Source organism: Frieseomelitta varia, unplaced genomic scaffold (assembly GCF_011392965.1).
Source record: "Frieseomelitta varia isolate USP_RPSP 00005682 unplaced genomic scaffold, Fvar_1.2 scaffold_625, whole genome shotgun sequence".
Classification (NCBI taxonomy): domain Eukaryota; kingdom Metazoa; phylum Arthropoda; class Insecta; order Hymenoptera; family Apidae; genus Frieseomelitta; species Frieseomelitta varia.
In genome coordinates, this window is record NW_025110396.1 from 57,217 (window position 1) to 69,968 (window position 12,752).

The 12,752-nt window shown below is 44.2% G+C and overlaps 4 protein-coding genes across 20 annotated transcripts in view; 2 read left to right on the forward strand and 2 right to left on the reverse strand.

Moving 5' to 3' along the window:
- LOC122534678 (coiled-coil domain-containing protein AGAP005037) overlaps positions 1-6,041 on the forward strand; it is a 57,611-nt gene extending 51,570 nt beyond the window's left edge. For all 16 annotated transcript variants that reach the window (XM_043665550.1, XM_043665552.1, XM_043665541.1 and 13 more), the window contains one exon: positions 1,463-6,041. In XM_043665550.1, coding sequence (XP_043521485.1) covers positions 1,463-3,019 — 1,557 coding nt within the window. In that variant the 3' untranslated portion in view covers positions 3,020-6,041. The remainder of the gene's footprint in view (positions 1-1,462) is intronic.
- A 4-nt stretch (positions 6,042-6,045) lies between these two features.
- LOC122534685 (28S ribosomal protein S22, mitochondrial) lies at positions 6,046-7,554 on the reverse strand. The gene is made up of 3 exons (XM_043665567.1): positions 7,377-7,554; positions 6,775-7,247; positions 6,046-6,649 (listed from the first exon to the last, which is right to left on the reverse strand). Exons 1-3 carry the CDS (start codon positions 7,507-7,509, stop codon positions 6,167-6,169), a joined length of 1,089 nt encoding a protein of 362 aa, XP_043521502.1. The 5' UTR covers positions 7,510-7,554; the 3' UTR covers positions 6,046-6,166.
- A 59-nt stretch (positions 7,555-7,613) lies between these two features.
- LOC122534686 lies at positions 7,614-8,696 on the forward strand. 2 transcript variants are annotated; one of them, XM_043665569.1, is made up of 4 exons: positions 7,614-8,057; positions 8,130-8,265; positions 8,388-8,400; positions 8,481-8,696. In XM_043665569.1, the coding sequence occupies exons 1-4, from the start codon at positions 7,621-7,623 to the stop codon at positions 8,567-8,569; spliced, it is 675 nt and encodes a 224-aa protein (XP_043521504.1). In that variant the 5' UTR covers positions 7,614-7,620; the 3' UTR covers positions 8,570-8,696. The 2 variants fall into 2 exon arrangements, with proteins under 2 accessions (XP_043521504.1, XP_043521503.1); XM_043665568.1 differs by having other exon boundaries at positions 7,617-8,057; positions 8,344-8,400.
- Positions 8,666-11,237, reverse strand: LOC122534681 (actin-related protein 8). The gene is made up of 7 exons (XM_043665561.1): positions 10,950-11,237; positions 10,711-10,878; positions 10,157-10,648; positions 9,588-10,079; positions 9,300-9,516; positions 9,101-9,229; positions 8,666-9,022 (listed from the first exon to the last, which is right to left on the reverse strand). The coding sequence occupies exons 1-7, from the start codon at positions 10,977-10,979 to the stop codon at positions 8,850-8,852; spliced, it is 1,701 nt and encodes a 566-aa protein (XP_043521496.1). The 5' UTR covers positions 10,980-11,237; the 3' UTR covers positions 8,666-8,849.
- Between the last annotated feature and the right edge of the window lie 1,515 nt (positions 11,238-12,752).

A 12,752-nucleotide genomic window follows, 5' to 3' on the forward strand; every position in this document is an offset into this window, starting at 1 on the left:
TTTTTTTCTCGTTTCGATCTTTCAACGGAGGATTTCGTCGGATACCCGAGCAACGTTCCTCGACCAGCACGGCTTCCTTTTTCGTATATTATCGATACGGACTGACAAAGAGAACACGGATGATGAATGCGGGACGAGAAACGTGCGGAAACGTCCGGCTAGCGACGCTTCCCACGATTGAATTTCGTTGTTCGCGATGAATTAGGACACCTCGAGAGCATCCGCCGGCCGAACAACGGGCCAGGGATATCTGATTTTGGATTTTTGATTTTTGGTTTCTCTGTTTTTTTTTTTAAGTTGACTAATACTGGACAACAATCGATGCCAAATGTAAAAGAGCCCCAAACGAGTACTGACTTGTAACACGCACAACGCACGCACAAAACGTATAACCCAGACCGCAGGTAACTATCTAACGGAATTAATAATTGCGTATGTTTATTCCATTGGTCTTTTTTTTTTTTTTTTTGTGTGTGTTGTTGTAACATACATACTGTTTCTTTTCTTTTTTTTTTCTTTTTTTTCGTTTTCTATTTTTGCGCTCACACGACTCATCGACTCGCATCGTTCGATCGATCTCGCGCCTTCCGATTTTCTCGGTCATCCTACTTTTTTCGCCTATTTTTCACGTCTTTTTTTTTTGTTTTTTTCTCTCTTTCTCTCTCTATCTCTCTCTATCTCTCTGTCACTCTATTTTTCTCTCTTTCTCTCTCTCTCTCTTTCTCTCACTGTCACGCAATAGCCCTCGATCGCTCACCATTGTCTCACCAGCACTCCTTGCATGCAAACATATATATATATATATATTTATATATTCGCGCACATTCGTCACTATTTTTACTGGCATGACGTAGCCGATAAGCGAATGATCGATACGCGCGATTCATCGTCGCTCGATCGCGGTGCGTCCTGTCGTACGTTTCCACTTCACTTTGCACGAGGATACACATAGTGGTTCGCAAGAGTGCATCGCGCGCATTTTTAGGTTTCTTTGAGTGACTCTTAGACCTAGATTGCCTCGAGCAACTTTTCAAAAAAAAAAGTGAGAACCGCTATGTATATTTCACAAAGCACGTTTGCTCGAAACACGAAACAGTTGGATCCCGAGTCACACGGACGCCACCGCCCTCTGCGACGACGCTCGGCGAATCGTCGAAAGTTGATCTCACCGACAAAGCCTGTTGTTGTTGCTTTTCTTTCCCGTTTCTTCTCCCGCGCGAGCAACTTTCGACAATCGCTCGAGCCAACATTTCCCGCGAGCTGCAAATCGCGAGGCCGAGGGAGCTCGAGAATATCGACGAATCGAGCTCCTCCCTCGGCCTCGCGTTCCACGATACACCACTGGTGTATATATATATATATATATACCAGTCGCGTGTAGTCGCGTGTAGTCGCATTCGTGGAAACGAAAAGAAGGGGGCAGTCTCTGATAAACGGTCTCTGGTGCACGTGTCGAACGCAGGCAGCTGCCCCTGTGCCAGCGGAACGCACTGTCGTGGGGTCAGCGAGCGTCATCGGGGGAGGGTCCCACCCTCACGAGCCACCCGCCGCCCATCAGCAGCGTCCGGAGAACGCACTCGACGCTCTGTTAGACGAGCTGCAGACGTTCTCCAGGCCGAGCTCGCAGCAAGGCCACACGACCCAAGGATCCACGACGATGCTCTCCGAGCTGGGCAGGTCATCATCAGGAAGCAGAGGGGAGGCAGCTGGAGCGTCCACGGCGCTGTCGACGACCGCTCGGCCGCCGTGCATCTCGGACATAGGGAGGAAAGGGAGCGTGGATTCGTCGAGCGGCGCAACGTTGCTGCCAAACGTCGCCGGGACGCTGGTGACGCCGGCAACGGCAGCCGGCGGGCCAGGGCCGCCAAATGCCGGCGGAATGCTTCGCAGATTGCACTCTTACCCGTCTAGCTCCGACACGGACACGTCGCCGCCGATAGCGAGACTTCAGGTATCGCTGCAGGAACAACCGAGTCTGCCCACGCTGCCGCAGGGATTCGTCCCCGGGCAGAAACCACCGGTGCCAGAGAGAAACGCGGAGCTGCTCCAACTGGCCAGCGCCAGGAGAGTCCCGCCGCCTCCGCCACCGCGCACCAGCTCCAGATCTCCCTTGGCCAGCCCGACCAGCCCTCAGCTACCACCTAGAAACCATTCTTACAATTTACAGAGCGGCAACGCCACGCTGCGAAGGCCACCACCGGCGCGTGGCACTCTTCCCGTCAAAGAGGGCAAGCCACCGATGGCTCTACCCACCGAACAACAACCCGCTCCGGTGTCCAGCTCCGCCCTCGACGGCGTCGTCGTCGTCGCCGCCGCCGCCGCAGCGGCGCCCAGCCCCCCGGTGCTTCACAACAACTCGACCAGCTCTCAGTCGTCGGCCGTGCTCTCCACCAGCAATTCCAGCTCCTGCGAGAGCGTGAACTCGCAGGAGGGCCTGCAGAGCAAGAAGGGTAGGCAGGAGCAGCTGGAGCAGCGGCATCAGGAGCTGCTGCGTAAGCAAAAGGCTCTGCAGGAACAGTACGCCAGGCTGCAGCAGCTGCAGAGGAACACGGCCGGTCTCACGACCATTCCACCCGCGCCGCCGGATCTTTTGAAGAAGACGGGCTCCGAGAGCAACCTGTTGGCCAAGATGGGACTGGGACTGAGCACTGCCAGCTCCGGATCGTTGACTAGTTTAACCGTCAAGCCAGCGTCTGTCGTCCAGGAGATGTCCGTGGACGGGCCTCTTCGTGCGCGACACGAAGGGGAGTCGAACGAACAGCAGCAACAGCAGACGACGAACGCGTCGGTGAACGTCGTCTCCACGTCGAGCGTCGTCGGCACCGGTACGTCGAACACCACCATCAGCTCCAGCGAATCCAACGGTAGTCAGGCAGCGATCGCCTCAGCAACGATTTCCACCGCGGTGACGATGACGGCGGCGGCGGCGGCGGCGGCGGCAGCGGCGGCGGTGTCCAACGCCGCGAGCACGACCACCACGACCACCACTAGCAAGATCTACGAGACGGATATTCTGTGACCGAGAAGCCGTTCGTTGCTCGAGGCGAGAGTAAAAGTGGAGAGAGCCGCCGGGGTCGTGCTCGCGAGTTAACTGCCGAGTTTCACGGCAGCGAGGAAAAAGAAAATGAAAGAGGAAGGAAGGAAGGAAGGAAGGAAGGAAGGAAGGGAAAAAGAAAACTGGAGAACGAACGAGAGCGCCGATCGTCGTCGAAGGTTTAGATGGCGAGCGAGGAGATCTCGCCGGCTGGAAACAGCGTAGAGAGCAGCGTAGAGAACTTAGCGAGTCACGCGTAATTTATAATATCGATTATCATAATTAATAACGATATATAGTATTACTAATCGTAAACGAAAAGCGCTCTCCCTCCCTCTCTCTAATGTCGGAACACATAATCCGGACGCATAAAATAATCCCCGTAGAGGGAGGGGGGCGAAGCAGCGAGACTGAGAGCGATCTCCTCGCGATTCGTTTAAAAGTAAGGAAAGTTTGACGATACGAACGATCGAGTTCCTGTCTCGGACAGGATAGCAACACAGTATCGTCGAGCGCGTGTCGACCAGTGGCAGCGACGATTGTGCCAAAACGGAGAGCGAAAGCCACCACGACACGAACCACACGAACCACACGAACCACGCGACTCCGTCATCGTCATCGTCATCGTCGCTCTCTTCCCTTTTCACTCGCGTTTCCCACCTCGAGCCAAGCTCTCCGCTACAACTCGAAGCGAACAAACCCGATGATCTTTGTCGCTTATGATGATCGTCGGTGGTCGTCGAATTATCGCGCATACGTATGAATATACCTAACTATACACGTACCTACGAAAGAGGAACGACAAATTTATATACACGAAACGCCAGAGGGTAAGATGAAATTTCTACATATAAACGAGTATTTAAGCGAATAATAGAGTTAGATTGATAGAGAAGTCAGGCGAACGTAATACGCAGCTGCGTCGCGTCGGATATTCCAGCGAACGAACGATTATTCCTGTCTAATAACGGTAACGGCCGGCTAACGGTACGAACTCGTGCAAAGTGCTAACGAAGCTGTATCTCTCCGTATATTTACCTGTAAGTCACGGTGTGTGAAAGATTCTTCGTATGTTTCTAAGTAGCTTTCGTCGGAAATAATAATAAAAAAAAAAAAAAGGAAAAAAAAAAAGAAAAGAAAAAAAGATGTAACCTCGGTGGGAAACGCGAGGGTGGAGAACGACATCCTTATCTCTCGTGTCGTTGGACGCGTCACGATCTCAACGGGTTTTTGTTTCCACTACTTGTCTTGGGACAAGAGTTCCGGTATGTTGGAATCAAATTCTTCGACAAATGGAAATCCCTAGCGGAGAAGATTGATTTTTCGACGGACAGTGGCAAGATTGAAAGGAACATTGCTCAATATTTACCGATCGAAAAATGCAGCGAGTGTTGCTTGCGTGGCGTTTTCGAAACCGCTCGCCGATTCGTTTCGACAGTTCGAAGTGAAATCTCAACAAGTGAGATCGGTCTGTAAATTATTATTCGACGATGTACCACGCAATCGAATCGATCGATTCGAGTTCGATTCGACTCTGCGAATTTGCCGTTTCTCTAATCGATCGAGCGCAACTAATCGTCGAGCTCCAGTTGGAGTCGAGATGTTGTTGGAACGATTCGCCGCGCTGTTTCGCGCCAAACGTTCATTCCTAATTCGATTAGCCAATTAAATTGATTCACACACGTCGGTTCGTTGATAGAGCATATCGCAGTTATCACGCGCGAATTTTACATTTCTGTCAGCTTTCGAGAGACCATGTCCGTGTGATCTCTCGGTAAACGTGTCTGCGTTGAAGGGAACACGCAGGAAGCGCGAGAAAGGAAAATGTATGCGAATGTAGAGAATGACGACGAGATACGTAACACGTATTAGGTAATAAAGTTGCCAGCGTAGAGTACACGCTGCTTTTGTTATCGGGATCGTAGAGAGATGTCGGGTCAGCGATGAGCTAAAGAAACGGGGTAACAACCGTGCTTCCCAATGCTCGACGAAAATTAGAGAGACACGCAACACAAACATACACACTACTCATACACACGCGCGCGCGCGCGCGCGCGCGCGCATTTATATAGCCGAAATGCGCATACTTTGCTTCGAGAGGCCTAATAGCCGATAGGTTCGATTCCGTGCTTCTTCCTTTCCGTTTTATTTTCCGTTTCAACTCTCTCGACTTACTGCTTGCCGCGGGTCTTTTTCCTTTCTTTCGTCGTCGTTCTTCGATAGTCGATTAGTAAAAAAATTTCGTCTACTATCGCCGATCGTAATCGTGGCTCTCTTATTTATTTTCTACGTACACCATGAAAACGCATCTATATGGAAGTAATAATTAATATACATGTAACGATAAGAAGTAATATGAGTAAGAATATGGATAATAACGATCGATCACACAGTATTCAGTTGCGAGTGTTTATCAAAGCATTAAACGATCAAGACAGTACACGATCCCAACGAACAAGCACTTCTCGTTCGACCTTCAAAGTCGGGCCTGTATATTGTTCCATTCACACGACAAGTAGGTACTTACATGCAATCTCCAGTCGCATAATTTGCATTTGTACAAAGCTGCTTTCTCTCAACGCGCACCTCTTTGTTTCGTATCGATTCGAATATCCTCCTCCTGGCCCCCTTCCCTTCCCTCTCCCTCCCTTGCGCTCTTCACCCGTTTCCTCCCCCCGAGTTCGTTTACTCTCACGGAAATATATACGTTTCCTACTTTGCATGACCAAATCGCATCCTCTCATCCTTCGAAAACCAGCTCACGGTCCATGGTCTGTCGTTCATGGATCGAGTCATCCCCAATCGAGGCAATAATTTCTCCCTCGAGAGGCGTGGAATCTCGACCGCGAGACCCGAATCGATTCAGTTACTTCCAGAACGTTAGCCAATAATTGATATGTAATGTTTTCCGACGATCCTGTACGCCAAATCGAATTGACTTGTTACATTTGTAAATGTTTGTAAGTAACTATCACGTAATAAAATAATCGATTAATAATCATCGAAATTCCGATTGTTTGACTCTCTGACGAAAGTCATCATTTATTCGTAAATGGAAATTTGTATTTTGTACAAAATAATGAGTGACAGGGACTAACCTAATCCTAGGGCCTAGCGAGTTACAACGGTCGTTCACGTTTCCGATTTTTCGTTCTGATCGTCGATCAATCCGTGTGCTTTCATTATACCCCTCTCTATCCTCTGTTTCTCTCTGTACATTTTCTCGTACTTCAATAGAACGCCAGACAACATGTGTCGATCTGACGAATCCAGTTCAACGTAAAGCTTGACCAACTGCAACTCGTTTCTTATCTTTCCTTGGCCCGATTTCGCATCAGGGTGAAGCTTGTGATAAAGTCGCACCAACTGTCCTGCCTCCTCTATGTTTTCACTTTCCATCAGTTCCATCAACAAGGTGTCGATGTTATTCTCCCAAGCAAGCTGAAACACCAACGGACCAAAATGCCTCGTAGATCGCAACCCATCAAATTTCCTTAATTTATTCACGTAAGAATACACTTCTTTCGTAACCCTGTGATACTCTGGGTCGTCCGGTTCAAACTGCAGGCACGCTCTATCCAGGATGAACTCAAACTCTCCCTGATCCAATAGATCCTACAAATATTTCGTTGCAATTCTATACGTTATCTTTTATTTATTTCAACAAGTTTTAACATATAAAAGTGTGTTTCATGTGAAAAAAAAGAAAAAAGAGGAGCACAGGCAAAGGCATTTCTTACTTTCAAGTACGGATTGAAGAACATTTGCGGCGTGTGCATCTCTCTACCAGTTATAGGAAAGTATATTTGATTCATCCTGTGCCTCTCGCTAGAATTTGCGTGTCTCAACGTACCATTGGTCTCTCGAACCACGATTATTCTGTTCCGATTGCTTTTCCCAAAAGATATATCTGTAAACACAAGATTGGATCTTCCGCACCCTTGCAGTTCAGGCTCTTTGACCAGTACTTTTGGTTCTTTCGGTCTTATTTTCACAACGGGTGGCATCTGAATACGCCTGTTGGCTTTCTTTCCTATTTCTTCTCGCGCCTTCGCCAATTCCTCGTCCGTCATAAATTTGAACTCTGGAATTTTCAATCGGGTTTCATCCCTGCGTGTCGCAAAAACCTTTTCGTAATCGATGCGAGTCAAAGTCTTCAATAATTTCTGCACGTGTTGGTCGAAGAAGAAGGATCTAGGGTCCCTCTCATCCGCTGTAAATTATTAAATTTGTTGGAAAAAGGAGAGATGCAACCGCACAGAGTTGAAAACATAACCTACACCCGACCGGGAAGATTCCATTCCATGAACGAGGGAACGAACGAGAATTCAGCTGTACTTACTCGCTCGCGGAGCTGTTGAACACAAACGGCAATTCCAGGTCGGTCGTCTATAGAAATCCTTTAAAAGGAAATTTATTCGCCGATACATGGTTCTGGCAAAGTGGATTGACCTAACCTCAATTCTAGCAGACATCAGACATATTTACTTCGCACGTGCGATATGCAGTAATGATTTCGAGAGGTACCAATCTCCATTAGACTCGAGATCGCCCATCTATTGTACGTATTGGTCAATGGAAAACGAATGTTTCGTGTTTCCCGCCATTTCTTCTCTCAACCAACGTTGTGCGACGTTTCGTCTTTATATACGACACATTTTTTGAAAAGAAAAGAAAGGAAAATGGAATATACGTTGCAAGATGCCTTTGAAACCTTGAAGGAGTCGCAGATGGAACGACAGAAGGAGATAGAGGACTTGACGAACGTAATTCCGAACAATTTCAGACAGGTTGCTCTACAGAAAACGTGCAACTCGGAGAACGTGAAAAACAAACAACACAAATTGTGCAAAAGCTTATTGAACCAGGTTCTTTTGGAAGAACCAAAGGATTATCCTGTTCCTAAAACGTCTGACTTGCACGCCGAGGTCTTGACAGATCTCGAGAAAGAAGTTCAAAATGCTTATCAACTCTTCGAGCGTACAAAGACACAGCTTTCAGACATCAAGGACGATATTTCTTAGTTCGTGATAAAAATAAATCGTTTTGTAACGATTATTTTAATTGAAAATTACGTTGTATGTAATTATTTCAGTTTAGAGAACAAAAAATTGGGCCTGGACAAGATGAAAGAAGCCTACTTAGGTGCACAGGAGTTGACAGCGGACACAACCTACAACATGGAATATGCTACGGCGAAACGCATATTTCGAAGTGTAAAGGAAGATTTGGTATGACGAAAAGATATGAACTTTTTTAACACTTTGTATGTACGATTGTTAGCATTATAATCGTATGAAAACGCTTAGCATGCAGTAGTGGAAGAACTGTTCCCAGAAAATGACAATTTCAGAAACTTTCTGGCAGTAAGTGTAAAATATTTGAAGTTGCACAGAAATTTCTCTGTTATTCAGGAGCGAATATATAAATTAACACGAATTTTCAGGTCTTGATATCGTCGCATTCAAAGGGCGGCAACGATCTATATGTGGATGTTACTCCAGAGATTCTACACTTTGTAAATTTCTTGATTGAAGCTGATATTGCTGTCTATCACAGAAATGATAAGACTAAAGTTAAACTAATGGATATGTTATAGGTACAATTATAATATGCATAACTTGAATCTCATATTTTTAAAATAAAGTTTTCTTTCTTTTAATTGCTCGGTTCAAATGCTTGGAAACAGAGAAAATATAATATTGTGATAATGGATCATTGTATATGATACATAGTTGTAGAAAATGCTCAATTCGCAACTTAAGTTTAACATTCCATATTGAAACTTTTGAAAAACGCTTCGTTCAAGCAGCGTTCACCACATAAACGGTGCTCTTTCCCTCAATACTCTGACTCCCACACGTTCCCATTCTTGCCGACCAATCCATAATTCTTGAGCAGATTCCAAACAACTTAGAATCGCTGCACCTTTCCATGCTGTCATACCAGGATCCATTTCTTTTGGTTGTGTTATAATATCCAATTGTTCTACACACATAAATAGAATTCAGTATCTTTCTCACTTGGTTCAAGTTAAAATCTGACGTACAAAGTACCTATACGTACCAGCCCTGTACATGTAGGGAATTTGAAGAGAAATCCGATTGTGCAGCCACATGCCTATACCTTGGAATTTCATACCTGAGCCAACAACCAGTACACAACTGTACATTTTCCTTTTTAGATCTTCCGTAGCTATGGAAAATGAACGAAAGTCATTGAAATTTGTGACATGTTTTAGTCATAGTACGTACCGCATACATACCACAACGATCGATACTCTGAAGCACAGCATGATCAAGCCCTAGTAATTGCTGGGGACCCACTATAAAATCACGCGGAGCATCCAGATCGCGATTCGATAACGTTGGCGCCGAGTCTACAGCATCGACGACCACTTCTTCCTCCCCTGCTACAGTCGGTGCAGATGCCTCTTCTTGCATTTCCGATGTTTGCTCAAGATTTTCTTTCATACCTCTTCTCTAAACAGTCAGCAACAAAACTAACGTTCATGTTAGAAAAATGAGCACAAAATCTAGGTAAATCTACGTACACTCGTCTCTCGCAAGTAATTTTCATCGTGCGGGTCCTCTGGATCTCCCGTTGACCTCTTTTGTATATGTACATTATGCGTTCCAGTGACTTTGAACAATTCAGGTTGGAACAAACTTAAAGGAGCGACCAAACACTCGTCGCCAACTTGAAGAGTGTATTTCTCGGTTTGCTGCTTTGGCTTTCGAACTATAAACGTCTTTTCTTGAGAGCCGCATACGTTCAAGTCAACGTGACAAAAATCTTTTTTCAATTGACTCAAGAGCAACGCGTCCAGTTTATTGGATGGGTCGCATGTTTTGTAAGGGAAAGCGCATTTCTGCAGCAGCCAGAAGAACGTTTGCGTGATATCTCCCCCACCGTAATCCATTCGCACTCTGGTATTTCTATGAGAGATTCCATCTTCTACGCAAGAAACCGACGTCTTTTGATCTCCAACGTCGACCACGCACGCGTATCCCAACCCCGCGCCAAACGTAGCCGCCACATGATCCTTTGAAACGCAGTGAAACATTAATACATCGGTACAGAGTACTTTAAACATTTTTCGAATGTATCTGAACTACCAACTTGTAGCAGGAAACATGCTCCAAATCCGATGTCACAGAGCATCAGGGTTGTTAATTCTTTTAAATATTGCCTGTTGTAAATATCTGGAATTATAAGCACAGCACGATAATGTTTCAAATCTCTCAAAGGAATGTCCATCTTTTCTGTGAGAACGTATTCCCAAATTGTTTTCAAATCTGCCATTACGGATCTCAGACTGCCACCAGGTCCGGAATGAACATTGAGCTCTCCTCTCCTATACGGAAAATGGACGTTAAAATTATCTTCTGGATTCAACGATAGTATGTCATCGCCGACTACAACATCTTTGTCTGTTTTTATCCATTCGACACTGCACGGAGATGATATTTCTGGATTTGATCTACGGTTAAAGGCAGCTATCTGTTGAGGTGGTGTGGCGTATCGTCGTCTTCCATCGGATTGAAGACAGGATTGCAAAGTGTGAGATACTTGCAGGCGAGATTCTTCCATCGCTTGTGTCAACTCTTTCGTCTACTAAAAGCAATTGAAAGGGAGACAACTTTATGAAAGTATCATTCGCAGAAGCAACTTACTCGTGGCACAGCCGGTGGTAACAAACTATCCTTATATTCCAATCCACCGGGTAAACGTTTTCTAGCAACGGCGTTCAACATCGTACAAGGATTTAAATCGGACGCCCGTCCCATCCTAAGGTACATGGATCCAGGATGTATTATAATGATCGTCTGAGCTTGAATTTGCTAAAACACATTGGAAGCATTGTAAATGATTGTGGAAACAGCTTGTCGTATATTTTTTTAGGGAAATTTACCTCTGCGCAAGATTCTTGAAAAACCGGCATAATTGATTACAAATTTTATGGTACCAAAATATGCTTGGAGGTTATGTATACGCTTTGTCGTTCGAATTCCTGATTTCTGAATAAACCAGGCATTAAGCACAATTTCATTAATTTTAATTTCATTTATTCATCCCGTGGAACTGACAGGATAAATTTTTCATGTCTGAAAATACTTATTTCTCCATAGCAATGTCAGTTCGAAGCATTGGAAGCGCTTCATGTTATGGGCACATAATTCGCACAAGTAATAGGAAAAAGTATAATTAAATTTGATTATCCTGACTTTTATTTCAATTGGTTTTACTAATAATCATCATTTATGATTAAAGAGTTATATTTCATCAAATAATTGCATTTCGATCATGCAATTTAAGTTAATCAAGAAAGAAAAGCAATTACTTTGGTTATTATTGATTTTATTGTAACAATCCATAATAATCGATCGAAATGGGGATTTCCATGCAAAACTGTGCGTCAAACTTTCATTTGCACATCGTAAACTATGTTTACGATTAATTACAAACTTTTACAACTTGCCAGAAATCGAATATCAGGCCAGCAAGTGATTCGATTTATTGATTAGAATTTACAAATTTTCACATATACATTTTGTAAATTCGGCAGAACGCAGGAACAAAGCGGACGTCTAACTTCAAGAATGCATGTATTCATTCATAAGATTTCATAAATTAAGCCCTTTAATTAATTCTTTTTAGAATTGAAAAATTGGTCGATTTATGAGCATGTAGTGATTATGATAATTTATATTTATATCACAATACTACAAATAAATAAAAACTCCGTAATTAATTTTAGTTGTTTATATAAAAATATTATCAATATCACAAAATATACAATTACTAATAATTTAATGAAGATTACATAATAGAAGTTAAATGACGAATAATTTCTATGAATAAAAGTTAAAGTAACGAATGAAGAATTTCTACTATGGCTACAATATATATAAGTGTCAGTAAACATTTCCATGGTGATAAAAAAATTAATAGCTATTTTCAAATATTCTATTGTTTATATTAAATACACATCTCGACTGAACATAGATGTCGTTGATCTTCGAAGTAGAGGTCGCTACAGGCATCAAAATCCTAGCTCCGCGTAGCGGTGAAATGGTGGAACTAATCGCTATTTCTGTCCTTGTTGCACACCTTGCTCTTCTTGTCAACAAACGGAACGGGTGCTGCCATCTATCGGCTTTGTTTAGAATCAAACATCGATAAAAATGTCGTGCTGCCATCTATTGGATTTTTCCAGTTTGCCCTTTTAGTTCCAATGAAAAATAGAGTGGCTCAGATGGCGCCACCATCCGTAGACAAGGAGCGCAACACTGTGGGACAAGGACAGAGATAGCGATTAGTTCCGCCGTTTCACCGCTACGCGGCGCTAGCGTTTCAGTGTCCATGCATTGGCCAAAGGCTGTAATTATCGAATGGTAATATATCCTTGCGTTACTTTTACTAAGTAAACTGTTGTTGATGCAAAATTAATTAATGTCAAACAATAAAATAATATTTTCCTTAATCCTGAGGAACGTCTCGTTTAGAAAGCTTGCCAAATATAAAGTTGACTCACACTCTTCAGAGGAAGAAAGAAAACTAACTTCGGGAAAATTAACAAACAGGGAAAAAGAGACACAAAAAGAGACTGTTGCAGGAACAAACAACGCGCAAGAGTCAGTCTTCGATTAACGTGTTTATTTTACCAACATGAAAATACAGACGGAATAGAAAACAAAAAAAAAAGGGGGGGGGG

Bases quoted from the DNA above. Each gene is read 5' to 3' on its own strand.
- LOC122534685 (XM_043665567.1), bottom strand. From the start codon at position 7,509: ATGTCTGCTAGAATTGAGGTTAGGTCAATCCACTTTGCCAGAACCATG. The intron at 7,248-7,376 runs GTAAGTACAGCT...AATAATTTACAG, and splicing joins TTCAACAGCTCCGCGAGCGA to CGGATGAGAGGGACCCTAGA. The intron at 6,650-6,774 runs GTAAGAAATGCC...AAATATTTGTAG, and splicing joins TCTTCAATCCGTACTTGAAA to GATCTATTGGATCAGGGAGA.
- LOC122534686 (XM_043665568.1), top strand. From the start codon at position 7,621: ATGTTTCGTGTTTCCCGCCATTTCTTCTCTCAACCAACGTTGTGCGAC. The intron at 8,266-8,343 runs GTATGACGAAAA...GAAAACGCTTAG, and splicing joins GAAGTGTAAAGGAAGATTTG to CATGCAGTAGTGGAAGAACT. The intron at 8,401-8,480 runs GTAAGTGTAAAA...ACGAATTTTCAG, and splicing joins ATTTCAGAAACTTTCTGGCA to GTCTTGATATCGTCGCATTC.
- LOC122534681 (XM_043665561.1), bottom strand. From the start codon at position 10,979: ATGCCGGTTTTTCAAGAATCTTGCGCAGAG. The intron at 10,879-10,949 runs GTAAATTTCCCT...AATGTGTTTTAG, and splicing joins TTCAAGAATCTTGCGCAGAG to CAAATTCAAGCTCAGACGAT. The intron at 10,080-10,156 runs GTTGGTAGTTCA...TGCGTTTCAAAG, and splicing joins GAGCATGTTTCCTGCTACAA to GATCATGTGGCGGCTACGTT.